General features: G+C 39.4%; 1 protein-coding gene across 8 annotated transcripts in view; it reads left to right on the top strand.

Annotated features, from left to right (window-relative positions):
• ATP9B (ATPase phospholipid transporting 9B (putative)) overlaps positions 1-24,937 on the top strand; it is a 250,435-nt gene that overhangs the window by 50,729 nt on the left and 174,769 nt on the right. For 4 of the 8 annotated variants that reach the window (XM_057313320.1, XM_057313317.1, XM_057313319.1 and 1 more), the window contains exons 6-8: positions 8,390-8,509; positions 8,950-9,008; positions 20,799-20,850. In XM_057313320.1, coding sequence (XP_057169303.1) covers positions 8,390-8,509; positions 8,950-9,008; positions 20,799-20,850 — 231 coding nt within the window. The remainder of the gene's footprint in view (positions 1-8,389; positions 8,510-8,949; positions 9,009-20,798; positions 20,851-24,937) is intronic. The other 4 variants (XM_057313321.1, XM_026496508.4, XM_057313322.1 and 1 more) reach the window with 2 other exon arrangements.

Raw genomic sequence — 24,937 nt, 5'->3', positions numbered from 1 at the left:
ATGGGCCTAGAATTAGTTCTGTGCAGTGGCTCCTTCATACAGTTGGTGATGACTACAGTCAGTCTTAGCTGTTTCTTGTCATAGTTATGGCATTTTGTTGTTTAACATGCTTTCTAGCATTCAGACGTAGGAGAGAGAGGGAAGCCTGTTGACTTTGAACACTGTGTACATTGTGCGTGTGTGCACGCGTGTGTGTGCCAGGAAGAACATTTACATACTTACATGCTTCTTGTGTTCCAGTTTCCTTGCCGAAAAGGAACTTTATTCGCAGAAAGAGACCATGTTCTTTATTCCTGTCTGTTCTAGCATCTTTGAATCTTACTGTGGACGTTGTTGTCACATACTTGTTAAAATTCTTACTAGCTTTTTTTTTTTTTACATAAGATATCATGAGTTATCTTAATGAAATTTATCTTTTAATGAAATTAACTGGGTGTCATAGTTATTCCTTGAAAAAATCAGGGGATCTTAAAATTCCTCTTTACTGCCTTTCATACTTTGCGGGCGATGCACACTTTCACTGGACATCCTAATTTGTAACTGGTTTCATGAGTTACTGCATTTTCCACTTGATAAGAATTTCCTTTTGTGACAGTCATGTCTTCAGATAGTTGGGTTTTTTAAAAAACAGTATTCTCAAATGTCAGCTGAAGTTTCCCATCAGAAATTGCTTAGGAGCTGATAAACTCAGAAGTAGTTAGGGTGGATTGTCGCCATCCAGTCCGCAGAGAAGCGTTGGTGACTTTCCTTCTTTCATTCATGTGGTTTCATCTTTCAGTGGTCCACTTTTTTGACCGTGCAGATGAAGGAGAGAGCAGTGGATACTTGGAAGTCCTGTTTGTGTATTTTCTGTATGTATTTAGAGTAATCCTTTGATAAATGTGCTCACCTTTTCACATGTTTATGGCATGTAGCCTTTTTTCCTGTCTGTGGTCTGAGCAGCGTTTGGAAAATATCCATTGAAGAATGTTCAGTATACATTATTACATTTGTACTATTCAGTAGTAGTTCTTCAGTCTAGTACCTGTCAGGCACAAGCATACAGTTGAGATTTGTTATCTCGTCTGTTTAGTTCTCTGTGGCTGTACTGAGGTGGACATAGATACCCGGGGCTAGATGTGTACTCATAACCCTCCTCACCATCCTTTTTTCCCTGGGTCACCCTAAGAGGATCTGTATGAACTTATTTCTTCTGCTATTCATACACTTAATATTTTTTATTGCACTGTTTCGAGATTAGGGGCCACGTGAAAGTAATGAAAAATACTGGCTAACACAAAGTACCCTCTCACAGATGAGAGAAGTAATTGTTGTTGTGTGGGTACATGTCTGTGCTAGCATCTGGTGTCTCCTCCTGCTCGCTGGGGTCACTCTGGTGATCACCTTTGTTATTGGATTCTCAGCTGCGTTCATACTGCTGTTTTCTCTAGAGTTATGTAGGGCGGCTGGCACATGGTAGGTACTAAGTACACGAGAAATTTCCAAATCAAAGATGAAAAGTTTTAAGCCTAATGTTGTCAGGCAGCTGCCCAGTGAGGGTACGGCACTTTGCACTCCACGGTGCCCACACATTCCCTTTTCCTGACGTCCATGCCCTACTTTAGATACTTTTAACTTCCCAGCTTTCTTGGTGAAAAGTGCTCTCATTGTGTTTTGCTTGCTGCTTACCTTTTAACTTTTCATTTTGATCTTTGATAAAAGTTTATTCCTCTTTTTTCATATGTCCGTCTTTACTTTTTCATAATTTCTCTGAGAGAAATTTATCCTGTGACAAATATGTTTGTCTTCTTGACTCATTTTTGTATCTTTTTCTTTTAAATGTAGGTAAATTTATACTTTTTATGTATACAAATCTGATCTTTTCCTTTGTGGTTTTTACTTCAATCTTAGAAGGTCTATTCAACCCCAGTGTAAATGAGTATTTTAATCTTGCTACAGTGTTTCTCTGTGTTCATTTTCCATAGCCACTTGTAGTTTTACCATCAGGTGTGCTTGTATGAAGAAGGAATCTGTCTTCTTTTTTTCCCCCAAATGGTTACTTAGTTCCTTTCAAACCAGTTATTAATGTTATTAAAGTTCTTTTCTTAGACCTTTGAGAAATGCATCAGATTTGTTTGGGCCCTTTCCTTCGCTTTCTCTTCTGCTCCACTGACTCATCCAGATTTCCGTGCTGATCCCATTCCAGTTTTAAGTAATGTTACTTTTTAAAGCACATTGTAGTATCTTGGAAAATCTTTCCCTTTCTCCCTCTTTCCCTCCCTTCCTCCACCAGTTATTTCTCTTTTTCATTTTTTTCCCTTGTTTTCCCTGGAAACATGAAACACTCTAAGATGATTCTGAGACTTACTTTCTGCTCGCGTATTCGACCAGTGACACTGAAACCTCATAAATGGGCTCGCGTCTGCTTGCCTCCTTCATCTGTGGTTTCTTCATTCTCTACCAAGGATTGGTGTCCGCCTCCACACTTGGGAGTATTGGAGCAGTAAGAGACCACCGTGGGATTATTGAAAATCTAAGGAAATGAGAGACTGGAGACAATTCTGAACCATGTTCAGTTCATGCCCCTCTTAGTAGTAATGTCACCGTGCAGATTCACGTAGGGCCTTAGGATTTTCGTACCTTTGTAGGCCCGGGAGAGAGGAAGGCGGCTTTTTCATAAAGCTTCTGTTTCTTTTGTGATTGAGAGTCTTAGAACTTGCTAATTATGGACTGTTCATATTAACAGTATTTTGTATTTTAACATTTGGTAGATGTGTATTCTTTCTAACCACAGAAAACAAAGATTAGACATTTCTCTTATGCAAACACCAGCAGGCTTAACCAAGACTTTGAAGTGTCCCGTCGGTAGTAAGACCATTAAAATTTTCATTTGTGTCTGTTAGTTGATAAAATATTTAGTATTGAGATACTTACTAATTTTTTAAACCCTGTACTTTTCTACAAAATCTTTATTTAGTTAATGTAGTGCATTGCTATTGATATTTATTTCATTATTTAGTTCTGCATATTGCTTCAGGGAGAAGATAAGTGCATTGGTGGGCTGTAAAGTCTGCATGGGTAGTCTCTTCTGCAGCTTCTGGACTCTCTCTTGGTACTACATGGATGGTATTAGCTAGTGACATAATTTTAGAGGGAAGTGGTTGCCTGATATAATTGATCCAGTGAATAACATTATGTGCTTTAAATGCTTCTTACCACAATATAAATTTTATAATTTCCATATTCTTCCTAAAGCACAAGATAGAAAAAGCAAAAGATTTGATTGTGTTTAACTTGAGCGTCTTAACTTTTTTGCTATTGCTAAAGAATGCTTTTTAAAACTATTGTAATTATTGCTCATGAATGTTTAAGAGTAAAAATTGGTTACTTCCAGCAAGATGCTTTATAACCCTCACCCCAAAACAGCAGTATTTCCTTCTTTTTATTTTTATTTTTTTTAAATTTCAATTTTTTTTTTTTTAAGATTTCATTTATTTATTTATTTGACACAGAGACAGCCAGTGAGAGAGAAACAAGCAGGGGAGTGGGAGAGGAAGAAGCAGGCTCCAAGCAGAGGAGCCTGATGTGGGGCTCGATCCCAGAACGCCGGGATCACGCCCTGAGCCGAAGGCAGACGCTTAATGGCTGAGCCACCCAGGTGCCCCTCCTTCTTTTTATTTCCTAGGGTGTGATTACAATTCACACATCACTGTATTTGATCTTACTGTGCTCTATGTCAGGTCACTGGAGTGTAGGTTCCCTGCAGGCAGGGCCTTGCCCATTTTGTTCCCACTTTTGTCCCCAGCCTGCTTCGGGGGAGGGATACCATGTGCCTCCCTGCCCCTGCCCATCTTTAGCAGGAGTCAGAATGGAGTTGTGTCCTCTCCCAGGGCCTCCCAGCCTGAGCAGAGTCCCGGCCTGTGTGCTCCAGGACGGGTTTCACGGGGCCTGTCTTGTTTCCGTCATTTACTGGGGACAGCCTCAGACTGTAAAGCCGCCCTTCATCATCTTGAGACTGTTCGTCTGTATTCGTATCCTTGCCTTTTCCACTGTGTCTCTGACTCTCAGGTTCCTTTACTGCCTCAGGCTCCCACTGCAGACCGCTCCAGTGTGCCTTCTGGATTTCATAGAGCGCTCTTCCTCTGCAGCCCTGCCACGTGGTGGTGGCTTTTCAGCCGGGGCTGGGGGCCACTTCACCTGGTGCGAGGCACTCTTCCTGTCTTTCTCTTTTCCTCCCTCTTACACCTGACTTCAGCTGTTTCTCAGCTGCTGATTCCTTGGTCTTACACCTTTGTGCTGTTTCCGGCCCCTGTGATGTTCTGGTTGATGCAGTCTGATTTGTCAGCTTTTGCCTTTATGATTGTGCTTGTACTTTCCCATCTAAGAACTCTTGGCCTAACTCAAGTTCACAGAGATTTTCTGCTATGTTTCTCCTATGTTTCTTCTTCTATAAGTGCTTTGGTTTTAGGATTTGTATTATGTATATCCATATTGAGTACATTTTTGTACCAGTACCAGGTGTGCATGTAAGTACTTTTTTTGCATGTGGATATCCAAATGCTTCTAGCACTGTGTTTGGAAAAGTCATCTTTTTCACATGGCATTGCCTTACATTTCTGTCAAAAAATCAGTTGTCTTTTGGGGTGCCTGGGTAGCTCAGTCAGTCAAGCATCTGCCTTTGGCTCAGGTCATGATCCCAGGGTCCTGGGATCGAGCCCCGCATTGGGCTCCCTGCTGCTCCCCCTGCTTGTGCTCTCTCTCTCAAATAAATAAATAAAATCTTTTAAAAAAATTAGTTGTCTTTTATGTGTGGGTTTATTTCTGGACTGTCTCTTCTACTCCACTTATCTGTTTCTCTCTTTATGCTAATACCATTCTTTTTTACTTACTGTTTCTTTATAATAATTCTTGAAATCAGGTGGTGTTTTCCCTTCAACTTTGTTTTTCATTTTTAGAGTCTGGTCTAGGTCCTGTGTATTTCGATACGACCTTTAGAATCAGCTTGTCAGTTTCTCTAAAAATGCCTGCTGGGATTTTGATTGGAATTCTATTGAATCTATAGATAAATTTGAGGGGGAACTAACATTTTATTAATACTGAGTCTTCTGACCCATCAATGAGATAGATCTTTCCCTTTATTTAAGTCTTAAAATTTCTCTCAGCAATATTTCTTTTCAGAGTATAGGTCTTTTTAAAAATGTTGTTTACTTATATATGTAAATAAACATTTCCCAGCTACCCACCTTGCTTCATAATCCTTGTTAAATTAGGCTTCTACTTCCACAGCCAGTTAAACTGTTCAGGGAGTTGGTGGGGGTGCTGGTCCCACCCAAACAGCGGAGACAAGACGAGCAACCTGCTCCTGTAGTGTGCAGTTGTGTGCCCGGGGACCTGCACGTGTCGTCTGATGTTACCTTCCAGAGTGCCGCTCACGTGTGATCAGTTCCTTTCTTAAAAATCTGCTCCAGTCTCTCCCACTCTTATTACCTGTGTGTGTTTTGTTGGGAAAGAAGTAATGCATTTTCATCCTTGTTTGTTATCTTTTTCTTGTTCAGGATGGCTTATGTAGCTACTTCCCCGTTAGTCCATTGCAACATTGGACCCATTTAACTGATTACGAATAGTTTGGTCATAAACTTCTCTTGTTTTGAAGTGCGGTAAGTTTGTTTGATGCATTTGCAAACAACAAACTAAACGTCCTAAAGGTATGTTTCAGTTATGCTTTGAACCTGTCACAGGGTCTGGGTTTAGTAGACACTGTGATGTCTGTTCATAGCAGATAAGCACATTGTGTAGAGGTGTGCGTGCATACTGCTAGTGCTCATGTGGGTCCCTGAAGGCTTTGGGAGGCTCTGTTTGCTATGGAATTAAGGCGGGCTGTGAAGGGAGGGCTTCCAGTCAAAAGAAACAGCTAGTATAGAGAACTTGGGCCCCCAAGGGTTGTGGGATACAGCAGTGAAAGCAAATATAGACTGTTTTAAAGCCAGAAAATTAATTTGAGATTAGTTTTGAAGAACATGTGTATAATGATGTAAATCTGAATTACCTTCTAAGTAGTTGTCAAATAGTGGAGATTTTTTGGGTGGAGATAAACATAATCTTTAGTTTTGCCAACCAGTTCATTTGGAATTCATATTGAATTAGGGAGTTGATAGTAATGGAGACCATTTGATAGAGTGTTCTCTTTATTCAGGTAAAAAATGAGTAGCACTGAGATTGGTGGGCAGGGTCTATGTTTAAGAAGTTTTGGAGTCAGACTAAGTAGGCCTTTGAGTTACTTCTTGATCTTTCAAAGGAGACTGTGAAATTTGGTTCATGCAACAAGCCAGGTGAATGCTTTTCTTCTGAGAAACATGTAAGCTGCTACTTTGGAAGCATGGTGGCAGGGAACATTTATTGCTAGGAGGAGGGCTTAACGGAAAGATTTCGTTGCAGTAGTTTAGAGAGAGGGAAGGATGGCTGTTAACCGTACTTGGTAACATTGACTGTTAACCATTTCATCAGAAAGGAAAAAGCCAGAGCTTGTACTCGAGGTAAATTGAATACAGTGTTTTTAAGAAAAACTGTCCTTAGGTGTAAGTACTGGCCTGTACTTGTTACTGAATTTAGAACTTGGTTCTATCAAGTATAGCTTTGGGATTATTAACTTTTAAATACTGACTTCAGAAACACTTTGCATTGTTGATGGCTCTACTGGGCCGTGAGGGCAGGTAGCAGTTCTGGCTTTTCTTTGTGCTGTGACATGTAAAATTTAGGGATTTTCTTTTGTTACCAGTCCCCCAGCTCTGATAATAGTATGTTTGTAGGGTCAGCTGTCAGCTCAGTTCATAGAGGGTGGCCAGAAATCAAACCGTTTGTGTAGGCATGAGCTGTTCACAATGGGCAGCTGGGCTGTCACTGGGGGGCAGGTGCCTAGGGAGCAGGTAATCTTTCTCCATCTTTTCTGTCTAATGCCAGAACTGCTCTTGAAAAAACAGAAGAGAAGTCAGTGAGTTCATGTGACCAAGGCTGTAAAGGAGGCACAGGGAGTCTCCTGCACAGAGATTATTTCAAATTGTTAGAGAACTAAGAGCCATTAAGCAATTTGACCAATTCTTTAAAATTTAGGAATGTGTACTTTGAGCAGGTATGTAAGGCAGATTGCCGTACTGATTTGACATGATAGGCTCCTCCTGTTTTGTTCCTATTGTCATATTCTTAACGTGAGAACTTTCGGCATTGTATTTTACCATCAGCTGTCTTCCTTAAACATGTATTTGTGAGTAAGTTCCATCGAAATGAATAAAAATCACTATATAATGCCCCCAAACTAAAGGCTATTAAATATAAATTGTGTCTGTTTTGCGATAGTGTGTCTCTTTATCAGAAATGTAAGATCTTGATTAAGGAGTCAGAAAAGGATGTATTTTTCTGTTTCATAGTATTTAAAAATTGTTTACTACATTTATTTTCTCTTATGATTACAGTTATTTCTCTACCTCTCCTTTTTGAATGGGTCCATTACAGAGAATATAGAAAAGCAGAAGGAAGGAACAGTGGATTGGATAGTAGGAGAGAAAATAAAATTAAGTTATAAGACAGGAATTCTGTTGAGTAATACTCAGGGAGCATGAGATCAGTGAGTAACTTTGCTGCCTGGTGCTGAGCTATAGAAAACATAATAGTGGGAGCACAGACGTGAAACTTGAAGGGACCAAATGAAAAAAATAATTAAAATAGACCTTCTCTTGTAAGTGTACTTTCTGGATATTAATAGACATATACTTGTCAATTATCAAGATACTTAAGATTTGTTTCACGTGTAATTCTAAAGAACATTGCTATTTTATAATATGAATAAAAAATTAGCTCCCCCCAACTAGTTATAGTCCTTACATGTTTATTGTATTATTAAGTAACATGGAAAAATATAACAGTTAAAAACTTTTTTTGATGTCCTCAAAACACATCTTTAGGGACAGGTGTGGTCCTGTTGAAAGTCAGCTGCTTCAAGAAGTATTTAGGAAATAAGTTTTTAGTAAGTTGAATGTGGTCTAAAAGTCAGTGGTATAGCTGGTAATGTTAGTTTCTGATAATGTGATATGAGCTTGCTTCTTGTTCTGTTAGCTTCAGAATGAATTGAATGTGAAGACATAGGTCTTTTCCTATGTTTAAAAGAGCCATAAAAAGGTAAAAATAGATCCACAAGACTGTTGCCAGTTCTAAAAGGGAGATGGACAGCGGGAGGGAGGGAGGGAGGCAGGGTTAAGAGTCCCAGGGAGAGAGAGAATTTGAGTAAGTTTTGTTATGTATGTAGGATGGTGTCTCAAATTACGTCTATAACATTTTGTCTACCCTGTATGACGTTGACGTTATACAGTGTTATCTGTTGAATTTTATAGATGATCACTGTACACTACGTATTGTATAGATAATCTGCGAACTCACACACTGTGTCCTGTAGAAGAATCACTTCTTGATAAAGCTTTCGACCTTACCAGGATCACTTACCAGTACGGAGCCATCCGTACAGCTACCAGCGCATGGGGATGTGATGTATCATTTTCTTTACTTCTCTTGTTCTGTCAGTTATGTGTCAGTCAATGCCATTCACAGTATTACTATAAGGATTGACATCTTCCTGTTACTCACTCATTAAATCATCTTCAGTACTGTTTCTGATTGTCATTGCTGGACCCAGACCTGAAATAATGGCAGATTTGGGAAGACCCCTCCACTTGGAGCCCTCTCCCACACCCCACGTCTTTTATTGGGGGGCAGTTAACTGTACTTGGGAGCTAAGAGAAGTTAATTTTTAGTGCCTGTGTCTATGTGAAGTAAATTTATTCTGAAAGTATAAGTACAGATAAATTCCTAGTGTTCCCCCCCACCCCCCGAAAGTTATTTTTAAAGTGTTATTTGTCAATTGAAACTTGAACTCTGGTGTGCTGTTGTTTCCTTAAGTTGATTATACTTCTTCTTTTTTTTAAGGTAAAGTGCAAGTTAAGAGTTCAGACATACAAGTTGGAGACCTCATCATAGTGGAAAAGGTTGATGCATTTTTAATATATTTTAGACGTGTCTATGCCAGTGATTAACATTTAGCTTGATTGCAGTAACTTTGCATCTGAAGGAAATTGAGACAGTTACTTTAAATCTTAACTTCTTTGTATAGATATGATATACATGAAGAAAAATCTGGACTTTTCTGTATTCTGTTTTGCTTTAGTACATTTCAGTGTATGCAGGTGAAATTGTATTTTGTCTAAAATAAGACGTGTTAACTGCTTAATATTGCATTATCAGAATTATTTCATTTGACCAAAGAATTATATTAGTTAGAACCTATTTTAGAATATGTTTTATTTTCTAAAACCTCCTTTTATAGATAGATATATTACACATAATAATTTGATGTTATTCTTGGGATTTAGAAACTTCAAGAAGGACAGGTCAATGGAAATAAGAGAATATTAGAAAGAAAAAACTTATTAGGTCATTGTAGGAAAAGGCCATTAAGAAAACCCCTCAGTGTCAGACTTGGCGGTTGTTAGGTGCCCTGGGGGGGTGAGTGTGTGGGCTGCCTGCTGTGGGAGGGAGTGAGTGCTTCTGCACGCGCTGACTTCCCTGAGGAACGGTGGATGAATGGACAGCCTCTGTTTTTTCTTTTTCTTTTTTCTTTCTTTCTTTCTTTTTTTTTTTTCTGTTTTTAAGGCTCTAGAACAACTTTTTAAAAAAATTGTTGTTTGAGAAGTTGTAATAAGCTTCTTACAAGAATAGTTTGAGCCCTTGGTGCCATCTGGCATGCAGGCATGCACCCAGCCTGAGCCACCTCGTGGAGATGTTTGGTAAGGAAGGTCTTTCTCCTCGAGACTAAAGTGGGCTTTATCTTGCTACAGTAATCTGTATACAGAGAATGTTCGAGGGTATGTTTGTTTGATTTTACAAAATGGGACAGAATTGAACATACTGATTTGCAATTCATTTCTGTAGCGTTTGGTTGTATGGACACTGCAAGTTCCTAGCTTTGGATCCATGGTTAGATTTTTGGGAGGCGTCTGTGTCGCCGTTCTTGTGCTGTGTGAGCACCCTTACACACCCGTCTCCACGTGATTCTGTAGGGTAGACGCTGACGAGAGAGGTGATTGAGCCGCACGTGAGTCACACACCAGCGTCCATTACCTCATGGTGTCTGTGGTCAGGAATTGGGGTGTGGATTCGTGTGGTCCTCGCCCCGGCTCCCTCTCAGGGCTGTGGTCAGCCAGGTGGTCGAGACCTCTAGCTCACTCAGGAGTTGTTGTCAGGTTCAGGGTCTCAGTTCCATGAGCTTTTGGCTGGAGGCCTCCCTCATTCTGGTCCACGGTGGGGTGCGGGGGGGCCTCCACAGGGCGGCTCACAGTGGCCTGCAGGAGAAGGTGGGAGTGCCAGCAGCGTGGCCTTGCGGGCAGGGACCTGGTGTCAGCAGGGACACCGTCACCTCTTGTTTCCCTTGTAAGAGGTGGAATGGTGTTGATGGTGGGGTTTGAAGAGCAGATAGAATGTCTTGTTGTGGGTCAGGGAGTGCTGTTTGGCCTTCTCATTCTTCCGTCTCACCTCCTCTGCTCTCCTGTTACTCACGTTCTCCTTCCCTTTGCTGCCTAGGTCGATGGAGTGGTGTGCCCTTCGGTGCTCCCATTTTACTGAGTAACACGTGCGCCCTTCTTGGCCACGTTGTTAAGCTCGTCTCTTCAGTCATATAGATGGGTGAAACGTAGATGTCTAGATCTATGTGTGGCTGTTCCCCTTGAGCTTCTCTGCGGCCTCCCAGGTATACTCTCCACCTGTGAGAGAGTGATGAGTGACTGGGCCTTTGTAGACATCCAGGTAAACGTTTTACTTGAATGTGGTGGTAGCTGCGTGTGTTTCTTTCTGTTCGTCACTTCAGTGCTGCATGGGTAGCACAGTATGGGCGGTCCTCCCACACTAGATCAGCGTTGTGTACGAGCGTGTGTACGGTCCCTGGCCGACCCTGATGTTCACAGATTTGGTAGCAGAGCTGGAGGAAGGACTTCTAAGGTGTTTTCACTAACCTTTAGGAAATGTTATACACCAAAGAATAGGGGCGGCCCCTGTACCTGTTTAGTTTTTTTATATTTCCAGTTTTACACTCATTTTCATGTAAAAATTTTCCACATATTTTGGTTACTAAGAAACTTTAATATTTAGGAATTTGAGATATAATTTCTAGTAATTACTATGAAATGATAAATTTTTAGTAGTGGATTTATATCTGTTGAACTAATTTTGTGGTTTTTGTAGTGATAAAAGTTAGTGATTGACATAATCATAAAGAAATAGCAATTTCATGGTAGCAAATGGCTTTGTCCTTTTACTTTTTATTTAAGGATCCTAGCAACACTTATCACTAACCAGAAAAGTAATTTCTCTATTATTTGACCATATTGCTACTCAGAAATTAATGCTTGGTGGATTTTATGTGGGAGGGTAGCCCTTATAATTCTGTATCTGAATGTGATATTAAAAATAGTCTATTGATAGTCATTTTATGGGTATTTAAAGTGTGCTGACCAAATTTGGACCAGTGTTGCAGCTGTTGAGAGCTGTACAGCTCCCGGGAAGGCAGCAGCCTGGGGCAGTGGGAGAGTAGAACGAGGGCCTTCGTGTTAGATGGATCTGGGTTTAAGCTCCTCGTTTTCCAGCCTCAGACTCTCTGCAGGAGAAGCAGCTCTTTGACGTGCACTTGTAAAGTGGTAGGCTAGAGCTGTGCAGAATCAAGGTTAGATCATGCATGCAGGGCGAAGAAAGAAAACCCAACGGTTGTGTCCTGGCTTAACAGGGAACCCTCCTAAGAAGTACCTAAAATTTTAGACAAATATGTCAACTTAAATATTATTACTTGAGGAATGTGTCAAGTAAGGTAACTGTTTGGAACGGGAGACTTAGAAGTTGAAGGTTGTCCAGGTCATTGATTGTCCAGGTCCTCACATCAGCTCTGAAGTCCAGGTGTTTGAGGGGGATCCAGAGGACAGCAGCAGTGCAGGATTGAAGGTGACACTTGAGAGCCCTCCTTCATTGCTCAGCCTAAACATCTTTTGTAACAGCTGAACTTGAAAGACAGTTTCTTTATCTTGTTTTTTTGAGGTAATGCAATTTAATAAATGTTTTAGACAGTTTAATAAGTATTACCATATATATTTTAATACTCAGAACAAACTCTGCAAAAAATATGCAGAGAGGTACAGTCTGAGAGATTAAGATGGACTCCTGAACAGGGTTCAGGGAACATACAAGAAAGCAGGAAATGTGAAACTGAGGAATGAATACCAGAGGAAGCCAACAGAAAACAGATAATAAAATGCAGACTTATACAATAATCACTTCTATTATGAACAGTGTGAATACACGAATCCTGACATAGGCACAGTGGCTACAGAAGCGAGACCCAGCCGTGTGCCATCCACAAGGAGTTCCAAGCCAGTGACACAGGTAGGGCGAAAGAAAGTAACAGGATGGGTAAAACACACCATGAAACGCTGACCAGGAGTAGGAGGGCCTATATTAAGATCCAGTGAAATAGAGCTCAGAGTAAAGAAAGTGACTAGAGATAAAGAGAGACATCACATAATGATAGTCAGGGTTACCCATCAGGAAGACAAAATAATCCTAAATTTGCACTCACCAGATAATGGAATCACAGAATTCACGAGTCAAAAACTGTTGGAGCTCCAAAGGCAAGAGAAACAAAAGATAAAATGAATTTATGGGACTTCATCAAGATTAAAAGCTTCTGCACAGCCAAGGAAACAGTCAGAAAAACTAAGAGGCAGCCCACGGAATGGGAGAAGATATTTGCAAATGACGCTACAGATAAAAGACTGGTATCCAAGATCTACAAAGAACTTCTCAAACTCAATACACGAGAAACAAAGAAACAAATCAAAAAATGGGCAGAAGATATGAACAGACACTTTTCCAATGAAGACATACAAATGGCTAACAGACACATGAAAAAATGTTCAAAATCATTAGCCATCAAGGAAATTCAAATCAAAACCACACTGAGATACCACCTTACGCCAGTTAGAATGGCAAAAATAGACAAGGCAAGAAACAACAATTGTTGGAGAGGATGTGGAGAAAGGGGATCCCTCCTACATTGTTGGTGGGAATGCAAGTTGGTACAGCCACTCTGGAAAACAGTGTGGAGGTCCCTTAAAAAGTTAAAAATTGAGCTACCCTATGATCCAGCCATTGCACTACTGGGTGTTTACCCCAAAGATACAGACGTAGTGAAGAGAAGGGCCATATGCACCCCAATGTTCATAGCAGCAATGTCCACAATAGCTAAATCGTGGAAGGAGCCGAGATGCCCTTCAACAGATGACTGGATTAAGAAGCTGTGGTCCATATATACAATGGAATATTACTCAGCAATCAGAAAGAACGAGTTCTCAACATTTGCTACAACATGGACGGCACTGGAGGAGATAATGCTAAGTGAAATAAGTCAAGCAGAGAAAGACAACTATCATATGATTTCTCTCATCTATGGAACATAAGAACTAGAATGATCAGTAGGGGAAGAAAGGGATAAAGAAAGGGGGGGTAATCAGAAGGGGGAATGAAACATGAGAGACTATGGACTATGAGAAACAAACTGAGGGCTACAGAGGGGAGGGGGGTGGGGGAATGGGATAGACCGGTGATGGGTAGTAAGGAGGGCACGTATTGCATGGTGCACTGGGTGTTATACACAACTAATGAATCATCGAGCCTTACATCGAAAACCGGGGATGTACTGTATGGTGACTAACATAATATAATAAAAAATCATTATTAAAATAAAAAAAAAAACTGTTGGAGCTGAACAAAAGAAATAGACCAATCCACAGTTACGATGAGCACGTCAGCCCCAGTCTCTGCGCATTGGCTGGAAGTGCTGGGCGGGAAGTCAGCAGTGACATGGACTCAGCCAGCCAGATCTAACTGACGTATGCAGATGACTCTGCCAGACAGGAGGAGAGCACACGTTTCTTTCAGAACACGCACTGAGACAAAGCATATCCACAAAACAAACCTCAAAAAATTGTGAAGAAATCATACAGCGGGTTGTTTCATCACAGTAGAATCAGATTAGAAATTAATAACAGCACAACAACAGGAGAACTCTAAAGTATATGAAAAGTAAACAGTGGGATACTTATGGGATAAGTATCTAGGAAACAAAATATATATAACTGCATAAAAACGAAAATGAAAATACAACAGTCAAAGTACACGGAATGCATGTACGGCATTGCCAAGAAGGAATTTTGTAGTCGTCAATGCCAACATTAGAAGGAAGTAAAGGTCTCAAATTAATACTCTAAGTTCCTAGCTCAGGAAACTAGAAGAAGAGCAGAATTAAACCTGTGCATGCAGAAGGAAGGAAATAATAAACACCGGAGCAGATCAATGAAGCTGCAAATAGAAAGACAGGGTAGTAAATCACTGAAAGCAAAAGCAGTGACCAACCTCAGGAATGACAGAGGGGACAGTACTGCTGGTCCTGAGCCGTGGAAAGGGTCATTATGGGATGCCACCGACAGCTGGACTCCAGGCGATACATCAGCTTAAATGAGATGGAGGGATTCTTCCCAAACCATGAACTATCCAAGCTCAAACAAAATGAAACAGATAACATGAATGGTTCTACAAACAGTAAGGAAATGGAATTAACTATTTAAAATCTCCAAGAAGGAAATATCTAGATCAGATGTTTTCATTGAAGAATTCCTTGAGGCTTTTAAAGTTAGCCTCATTTTTACACAGTAGTTTCCAGAAAATAGTTGAGGTTGGAACACTGCCCAGCTTGTGGTAGGAGTCCAGTTACTATCCTCATAGCAGCACAAGAGAAAGACTGCACAGCAAGAGAAAACAAATACCCCTTGTGAATATAGACACACAAAAGTTCTTTAAGAAAATAATTGCCAGTTGGTATCAGCAATAGAGAGAGAGAATTCGCATCATGGCGAAGTGGAGCTTGTTCCAGGTACTTAAGGCCAAATCACCTGGTGTAATCCACTCTATGATTGGGCTAAAAGAAAATTACATGATCTTACCAACATGTGACTACATCCAGCACCCAGTCATGATAAAAACTCTCCACAGTTTTGGTTAGATGGTAATTATACCTTAATTATGTTTAAAAGGCATCTGTAAAAACATAACCAACATCATACTTAATGGTGAAATTCTGAATGCCTCGCCTTTCAGATTGGGAGTAAGTCAAGGACGTTTCTTCTTGCCACTCTTACTTAACTAACATTTCTAGCTTCAGAGAATAAGGCAAGTAAAGGAAGTTAAAGGAATTCAGATTGGAAAGGATGAAATAAAAATGTCCCCCATTGCAGATGACATGATTGTGTATGTAGACAGTCCCAAGGAACCGAGGAAAAACCTGAAACTAATGATAATGAGTAGGTTCAGCAAAGTGACAAATTATAAGATCACCACTCAAATACCAATCCCATTTCCCACACGTGGAAACTGAAATTAAAGATGATAGACTCTTATGGTCACTACCATGAAAACAAAATCTTAGGTATGCTGAAAGTAACAGTGTGTTCATGAACGTAATCAAAGACACTACAGCCTTAGATTGGAATATTCCAGTTTTCCTAAAATTGAATATAGGTTTAATACAATTCCCATTAAAATCTCAGCGAGGTTTTTTTTTTAATTTTTTTTTTGACAAAATAAGCTTATTCTAAAAGTAATTTGTCAAGGCTAAAATGGCAAAAACAGCCTTGACAAGGAGAATAAAGTGAGAAGGCTCACTTCCTGATGTTAAGGCTCACTGCCTCACTATATTTATCAACATGGTGTGTAAGAAGGGTAGAAACAAAGATCAGTGGAACATTGTGGAGAACCCGGAAATAGACGCACCCAGATGCTCAAGTGATTTTTGAGAAAGTGCAAAAGCAATTAAAATGGAGAAGGGTTAGCCTTTTCAACAAATGAGGCTGGAGCTAGTGGACATCGTGGGATAAGAAAATGACCTAATGCAAATGTTATGCTTTGCATAGATGCTAAAATGGGTTATGGAACTTGTCTTCCTCTGACTGACTTATTTCACATGGCACGACACCCTCTGCTCCAGCCATGTGGTTGCAAATGGCAAGATTTCATTCTTTTTGATGGCTGCATAATACTCCAGGGTGTGTGTGTGTGTGTGTGTGTGTGTGTGTGTACACGTATACACACACACATATACCACATCTATATCCATTCACCAGTCGGTGGACATCTGGGAGAGCTCTCAGAGAAAGACATATAACCATGTGATCTCACTCATGTGGAATTTAAGAAACAGACGAACATATGGGAAGGGGGAAAAGAAAAAACAGAGGGAAACAAGCCATAAGTGACTCTGTCTTTTTTCTTTTAAAAATATTTTATTTATTTATTCGAGAGCGAGCAGGCGTGAGCAGGACAGAGGGAAAGGGAGAAACAGACTCCCCGCTGAGCTGGGAACCGATGCAGGGCTCGATCCAAAGACCCTGGGATCATGACCTGAGCCCAAGGCAGATGCTTAACCGACTGAGCCACCCTGGCACCCCACCATAAGTGACTCTTAACAATAAAGAACAAAGTAAAGGTTGATGGAGGGAGGTGAGTGGGGGGTCGGCTAGATGGGTGATGTGTATTCAGGAGGGCACTTGTTGTAATGAGACACTGTGTGTTGAATGTAAGTGATGAATGACTGAATTCTACTCTGAAACCAATATTGCACTGTATGTTAACAAAATTTAAGAAAAAATGGATCATAGATTTGAATGAAGATTGTGAAAGTGTAAAACTTAGAAAAAAAATATGGGAGAAAATAGTCAGAATCTAGGTAGGAAAATAGTTTTGAGACACCAAAGGCACAGTTCATGAAAGAAAAAAACTGATAATTGCATCTCATTAAAATAAAAAAATTTGTGCTTATGAAAGATATGAAAACACAGGCTACAGACTAGAAGAAAATATTTGTAAACAATATAGTGGACAAAAATTTTTATATCTAGAATATGTAAAAACTCAACAGTAAAGAAAAATCAGATTAGAAAATGAACGGAAGATGTAAGAGACATTTCTCCAAAGAAGATTACAGATGGAGAATAAGCACATGAGAAGATATTCCATGTCATTAGTAATCTGTAAACGCAGATTCAAACACAGTGAAATATCACTGCACGTGGAGCAGAATGGCTACAGTGAAAACTGGTAGCACCAGATGCTAGCAATGATGTGAAGAAAGTAGATCACTCACTCATACATTTCTAGTTGGAATATCAAATGTTACACTTAGTCTAGAAGATCATTAGGCAGTCTCCTAAAAATTAAATATGCAATTATTATATGACCCAGCAGTTGAACTCTTGGACCTTTTGTCACAAAAAATGTTAATTTTAGTTGGCCCAAAAGCCCATATATGAATGCTTATGCCTGTGTTATTCGTACTAGCCCCATATCTGACACAGTCCAGATACCCTGAATGGGTGGGGGTCAGAGAAACAGTTGTACGTCATACCAGGGTGTATCATGTTAAGAAAACACCGGTGTCTGCTTCTGTGTGGCTCATTGTCTTGAGAGGAGGGAAAAATAAAAAGCATCCAGTGATTGTTTGAAGTTACCTAATTTATTTATGAGACCTTCACGGCAGATAAAACGGGAACGGAATAAAGAGTAATGGTCTGAAAGTGAAATTAAGAAAAAAAATTCCATTACAATAGCATTAAAAAGAATAAAATACTTACAAATAAAGTTATTAAGAATAAACAACAAAAGTGCAAAACTCATACTTTGCAAAGTGCAAAGCAGTGTCAAAACATACTAAAGAAGACCTAAATAAATGGAAAGACATCCTATATGTTCATGGATTAGAGGTATTAACTATTGTTAAAATGGCAGTACTGCCCAAATTGATATAAGTATTCTGTGCTCTCCCTCTCAACATCTGAGCTGACTTCTTTGCAGAAATTGGCACGCTGATTCTAAAATGCATATGGAAATACAAGAGACCCAGAATAGTGAAAAACAATTTTGAAAAAGATGAATGAAGTTGTAGTAGTCACACTTTTCCATTTCAAAACTTTATTCAATCTTACAGTAATCTAGACAGCATAGAACTGGCATAAATTCAGAATTGAAAGTCCAGAAGTAAAGCCTTAAATCTGTGGTTTATTGCTTTTCAACAGGGGTGTCTAGAAAACTCAGTGGGCTGGAGGGGTGTATTTAGGTGGGTGCTTTTTTTTTTCTTCACCCAATACTGTTTGTGAGATTCTCCCATTTTGTTGTGTGTAGCCGTAATTCATTTTGTTGTTACATAGTATGTCTTTTATCCATTCTCCTGTTGCTGGATATTGTCTATTAGAAATGATAATTCCATGTCCTACTTGACTCCTGTCTCTCGGCTCACTTGATGTATACATACGTCTGAGGAGTGGGATTGCTGGGCTTTGGGGTGTGCGATGCCCCGCTTAAGCAGGTGCTGTGAATGATTGTGCAGGGTGACGTGTCCAGCTCCCCTGGGATGAGCAGTGTGTAAGGGTTCCTGTTGCTGCATGTGTTTGCCAACACTTGACATTGTCAGCCGTTTAAATTTAGCATTGCCAATATGTATGTGGTAGCTGTGGTTTTAACATGCGTTTTCTTGAAAAGTAATAAAGTTGGACACCTTTTCATATGATTTTGGGAGTCTTATTTGGGAAGAGCCTGTTAAAATCACTTGCCATTTTTCTTCTAAGTTATCCCTTCTTTTCCTAACAGTTAATAGGCCTTTATGCATTCTGGCTGGGAGTTTCTTTTTAGTTATATGTTGCAAGTATTTTTTCCTCCCTGCTATGCTTTGTTGGAGAGATATTCTTAATTTTGATGAAGTCCACTTTATTAGTGTTCATTTATAGTTAGTTGGGGATTTTTGTTTTGTTTTTTAAATTTTTGGTTGTGGAGGAGGAGGAGTCTTGTTAGGTTTGGTGGGGAAGAAATCATTCCCTACCAAAAAGTCATGAAAATATTCTATCATATCCTTTAGGGCTTTATAGTTTTGACTTGGACATTTAGACGCAGAATTCATTTGGAATAGATTCTTATGTTTTGATTGATACAGAGTTTTAGTACTTATTATCTCCTGTCATCTCCTGTAGCTATCTAAGTTTCTCAATGCTATTTACTGAAAAGACCACAATTTCCTCATTGGTCTGCAGTAGCACCTTTCTCATTAGTCTAGTGTTCATTTTCATCTTGTCTTAATTGGTCTAGTTTAATATTTTAGTTTTGTTATATTGTAGACGCAACCTTCTGTGCTTCTCACATTTGTCTTGTTCATTCTTAGCCTTTGCATTTCCCTCTAAATATTAGGAATACCTTGTCAGTTCCTCCCAAAAACATGTTAAGATTTTGATTGGGCTTGTGTTAGATATATAGATCAGTTGATGGGCACGTGACATCTTTGCATTCTGATTTGGGAAAATGGTGGGTTCTGTTTGTTTAGGTTTTATTTAACTTCTCTCAATAATGTTTGATAGTTTTTGTTTAGAGAACTTGACTTGCTTGTCCTTTGTTAGTTATAGTCTAACAGTTTTTCTTATTACTGAAATAGGCGTTTTTAAAAAATACTTCTTGCTGTTCATTATTTGTATTTAAATACTTGTTTTCTGGGTCATTAATTTTTGTTTTCATATTTGCTTACATCCTTGTACTTTCTTTGGGGTTCATTGGCTTTTTCCTCCCTGCTTTCAAGTGGATATTTAGCTTGTATTGTTAGCTTCCCTTAATATTGTGCGCATTTAATTGTATATATTTTCCTCTTAACGTTTTCCTTTGGCTTTGGCAGAATGGTTTCACACACTTTGCTACGTTGAGTTTTTATTATCATTCAGTTACAAATAATTTCTAATTTCCATTGTGATTTCTTTTTGACCTAAGAGTTCTTTAGATCTTGGCAGTTGACCCTTCTTTATTCATGTTAGAAAGAGGTACCTTTATCCCACAGCATATTGTTTTCACCTTCAACGACTTAATATTTGTTTTTATTGCTTGCTTACTGATAAGTAATCCATTTCTTTGTCATGTGTGGGTCAATCTTTACTTAGGTCTCAAAAAATATAAGTACTTCATGGAATTGTGTGAAGTGTTCTTACTATATATTTTTTCTTGAGTTTGATATAGCTTTTCCAATTGACTAGTAATGATAAAATAAATGTATGAATAGCAAATACTTGTATAAGTTTATATGCTATAAGTACCTTTGAGGTTTTTGTCCCTTTCTGCTGTATAAAAGAATATCTCTCAAATTTGTAGGGTTTAGTTTTTTGTTTGCTCAGTTGTACATTTATTCATTTATTCAGCATTTAGTAAGTGTTTTATTTATGGTGTGTTCTGTTTTGTGTTAGGCTTTGGAAGAATCCTGTTCTTACTTTCTAGGGTTATTTAGTCTACTAGGGAGGACATAATTTTTTATGGGGCAAAAAATGCTATATTGTTATGTATGAGTTTAGTTAACAAAGAGGCCACAGGAGAGGCAATATTTAACATTTTTCAGAAATGGAGCAGTTTTCAGGTCATCACAAATGCTGTTTTCATGGTTTGTTGACAGGGGAAAGAATCGTAAAAAAGTCCAGCTAAAAAATGAATTTAAATGTAAATTATACTAAAAATTGTTATACAAATAAGTAATGTTAATTGCTTCAGTAAAAAATTTAATTATAACTTTTTTTAGTTAGTTTTTACTAGCTATTTCTACTTTGTAATGGAATGGTATTATTTTATAAACTTGCATGTAGATAATTAGTGTTTTATATTACTTTCTGCAGAATCAAAGAATTCCATCGGACATGGTATTTCTTAGGACATCAGAAAAAGCAGGTATTTTTATTTGTATTTAAATTGCTGATCATTTAGTATTTTAGCAGTTTAATTTTCATTTTGAAAGGTAAAAGTTAAATTTATTCTTACAAAAAATTTTCTTTGAATGATAATACATTGAATTCATTAATTCTAAATTACATTTAACTGTTGATACTTAAAATGATGATCTTTACTGTATATGTTTGTTTTAAAAAAATAATCCTGTGACAACCTTTATATCAAATGAGTGCTTTCATTCAAAGCTGTATTGATGTCTAAGTAATTAAGTGATGATGTTGCTCAAAATTTGATTGCTATTCTGTATTTGCAGTTTTATTAATTCAGCAAACGTTTATTTACCACTTCCTATGTGCCAGGCCCTACTTGTCCCTTGGAATCCAAAGGGAGCAAGACTGAGTTGTTCCCTCCAGAGAGGTCATGATCTCCTTACGTGTGGATATGCACACACTGACAGTCATGCTCTGATTATACAGCTACTGTACGAGTTATAAGGTGGATGGGGGTAACAGGAGAGGAAGCAGACAGTTTGTGTAGGTGAGTTGAAGTGGGCTTCACAGGACAAATGATACTTACATGACCTGAGCTTTCACCAGTAAGAAGAAGGTGGAAAAGGGGAAATGAGATGGAAGCCTCAGGTGGTCAAGGAGAACTGTGTGTTGGAAATCAGGAAACCCAAAGTCTCGTCTGTTTTGGCCAATTCTTAATTATATGACCTAGACACTGGTCACGCATTTTCTTAATGTCCAAAATGATGAGAGGTTTATCAGGTGATACTCAAGTGCCTTCTGCCTTGCATTTCTGACTTTATTGAATAAATGGACAATATTTTTATAGGAAGCTCAGTGTCTTATTTTTTTTTTTTGGAAGCTCAATGTATGTATTATTTTTTGTAGTGTGGTGAAAACTCTAGAAAGGACAAAGTTAAATTTTAGAGTTGTTAATTTGTTTGTTTATTTTTTTAATTTTTAAATAATCTATACCTAATATGGGGCTCGACTCATGACCCTGAGATCAAGAGTCGCATGCTCTTCCAGCTGAGCCAGCCAGGCAGTAGAGTTGTTAATTTAGTTTTTCCTCCATGTATAAACAGCATTTTTAAAAAGAGATATCCTGAGAAAGAAAAAAAAATGTTTTTTCATCAACTCTAGTTATGGTCATTTACATTGTAAGGTGAGGCTGCCATTAACAGAAGAGTTCGGCCACACTAATAATTAAGTACACTTGATACATTCACTTTATTGTGTGTTACTCTGTGGAAGGTTTTGTTCTTCCTGTGGAGCCGACTAGAGGGCTCCTCTTCTAGTCCGTTTCCGTCTCTTCTCAGAAATACAGCTGGACTCCCTTCCCTGTCCAGTGAGATGGGGCTGTGCTCTGAGGTCTGGCCAGAGGAGGCCAGCTGACTGCGTCCAGGCCTGGCCTTATCTCTTTGGTAGCCTTCGACTCTTTTCTTCCCCGTGCCGGCTCAGTGTGCGTGATTAGGGTGCTCTTAGAAGCTGCCTGTGCCAGATGACGGCTTCCCTCATGGGCTCGTGGGTGACTGTGTGCAGCAGAGCTCCCTCCTCTTCCGTCACCAGGTGACTCTGTAGGAGAGGAATATTTGAGTCCCCAGATTGCCAGTCCGCCGTCCCCTGCAGCAGCTCCTGTTCCCGGAACACCTACAGTGCTGTGGCAGGCAGTTGACAGCTCTGCCTCTGCTTCCACTTCGTGCTCAGTAGAGCCTTGGGGCCACCCAGGCACGAGACGTTCTCCTGGGCGTGTGTGCAGCTCTGCGCAGGCAGGTGGCTTCGAGACTCCCGGGAATGTGTTAGAAGTTTTCAGAGCCTCCTTCAAGTCATCCGATTTTCCAGGTTTGCTTCTAAGTTTTTTGGTCAGCTTGTTGTTTACCACAGTTTTAACACCACCCGAGGTAGCTGTGGTGGTGTTAGACAATTGCCACTGGTTGTTTTTTGACAAACAGTCCAGAGAAAACACTGTTCTCAATAAATGCGCTCTGGGTCAGGTCAAATCCGGGCAAAGCCCTACTTGGTCAGGTGGCAACAATTCTCTGGGCGTGGATTTGAGGAGCCCCGGGCCCAATGGTCCCCATCAGTGGCTGCTAGAATATCAGTTTTCTCAGCTACTGTGGAACCGTGCGGTAGGGAGAAGAGGTTTTGGGAACGGGACAAGTCAGAACACTACACAGCTCGCTCTCAGCTCGATTTAGCCGTGTTTCTTGAATAAATGCACCTGGGATTGTTGCAAGTCTTTGATTATTCTCCAGAGTTCTGAAAAGGTTGCTTTTGATGATTTTTACTGATTTCTCATTATAGTTCTGGAGAAATGGATTTTCAGAGATTTTCACATTGCCATCCCTGTTTATATCATCTGTTTGTTTATGATGTTTGTCTTTGTTTCTAAATGTATTCAATATAATGAATAGCAAAAATATTTGCGTTTGAGAGATGCTTTTATATTAATTGACCTTTTAATGATTGTGGTAGAAATATGTATGAGATTAAGAATATTATCCTAAATATGGGAATGGTTTTTAGATAATTAACTTAAAAGAAATATAGGTTTTGTTAGGAGATAAAAGATGAAGGAAATCCAGCACTTCAAAACTGGAAGACGGTGAGAACTATCCGTTTTCTGAAGGAGGAGTCGGAGGGCTGAACAGTATGAGTGCCTTGTTGGAGATCATGTGACCAGCAGCAGGTTTAGTTGTTCAGCCTCTGAATGACTTACAGCCAACACAGAGATAGAACATGAGAGCGTTAGGCAAATGAGATACTCTGTATTATGTTAGCTTTGGATAAATAACATCATATCTCAACTGATGACATTTAAAAAACATTTTCTTTCCCTCTAGTTTTCCCTTGGGTTTCACGTTATGGGGACATGTTGTAGTGTAACGATAATATTTTGGAGGTCCTGGATCTCTTCGAGAATCTCTTTTTTTAATCTTTTTTAAAGATTTTTATTTATTGATTTGACAGAGAGTGAGAGCACAAGCGGGGGGAACGGCAGAGGGAGAGAGAGAGAGAGAGAAACAGGCTCCCCGTTGAGCAGGGAGGCTGATGTGGGGCTCGATCCCAGAACCCTGGGATCATGACCTGAGACCAAGGCAGCCGTTCAACTGACTGAGCCACCCCGGTGCCCCTCTCTTTGAGCATCTTAAGAATGATCACCTTGTTCCCCAGAAAAATGTACATAGCAGCATGTATGCTTATTTTTCTGTTGTTTCACATATTCCTGGAAGATTATTACTGGATCCGACTTAGGACCTTACTGTATAGTCTGTTTAGGCTTACAGTTTTTTGTTTTTTTAAAGATTTTATTTATTTATTTGACAGAGAGAAAGAGAGCACAAGCAGGGGGAGCAGCAGAGGGGGAGGGAGAAGCAGGCTTCCCGCCAAGCAAGGAGCCTGACTCAGGGCTTGATCCCAGGGCCCTGGGGTTATGACTTGAGCCGAAGGCAGACACTTAACTGACAGCCACCCAGGCGCCCCTAAGCTTACAGTTCTATTATATTTCTCAGTTTTATTATTTTTTCCTATCAAATTTAAACTTTTAAAACCATCACTGATTGTAGATACAGATATTAAAATGTCAGATTGCTATTTCATGCTGGTTTTCTTTTTTTTCTAAAGTGGACCAAATAGCTTCCCAGCTGGATCAAATGTGTATCATAATATTGCCTCACATCAGGAATTCTTAGCTTTGGAAATTTTGTTTCTGCAACTTCAAGTGGTTATTTTAAGTTTTTTAATTGTCGCGTTTTCAAAAGTACACATACTCAGAATTTTTTGTGTATCAACTAACACTATTGATATTATTTTATTACTTTTCAATTTCAGTTCAGAAGAATCTGATAGTGCATTGTCTATTAAAAATCTTCAAACCCTAGCCAGTATGAAAGTCTTAAATCTGTGTGGTGTGTCCGAGCTTGGACAGTTGCAGCTCAGGGAGTCTCTTTGTGGTGTCATATTGACTGTGTATTAACACAGGGCCGTCTCTGTGGGGCCGGCATCTAATTGTTTAGAATGCAGATGAAGCTGTTGATGGATCTGGGGACTGATGGCTTAAATTCCAGTTAATCAGTTGC

This window comes from Ursus arctos, unplaced genomic scaffold (assembly GCF_023065955.2).
Source record: "Ursus arctos isolate Adak ecotype North America unplaced genomic scaffold, UrsArc2.0 scaffold_17, whole genome shotgun sequence".
Classification (NCBI taxonomy): Eukaryota; Metazoa; Chordata; class Mammalia; order Carnivora; family Ursidae; genus Ursus; species Ursus arctos.
The sequence above is the reverse complement of the archived record's forward strand: the minus strand, read 5'-3'. Positions and strand labels throughout refer to the sequence as shown.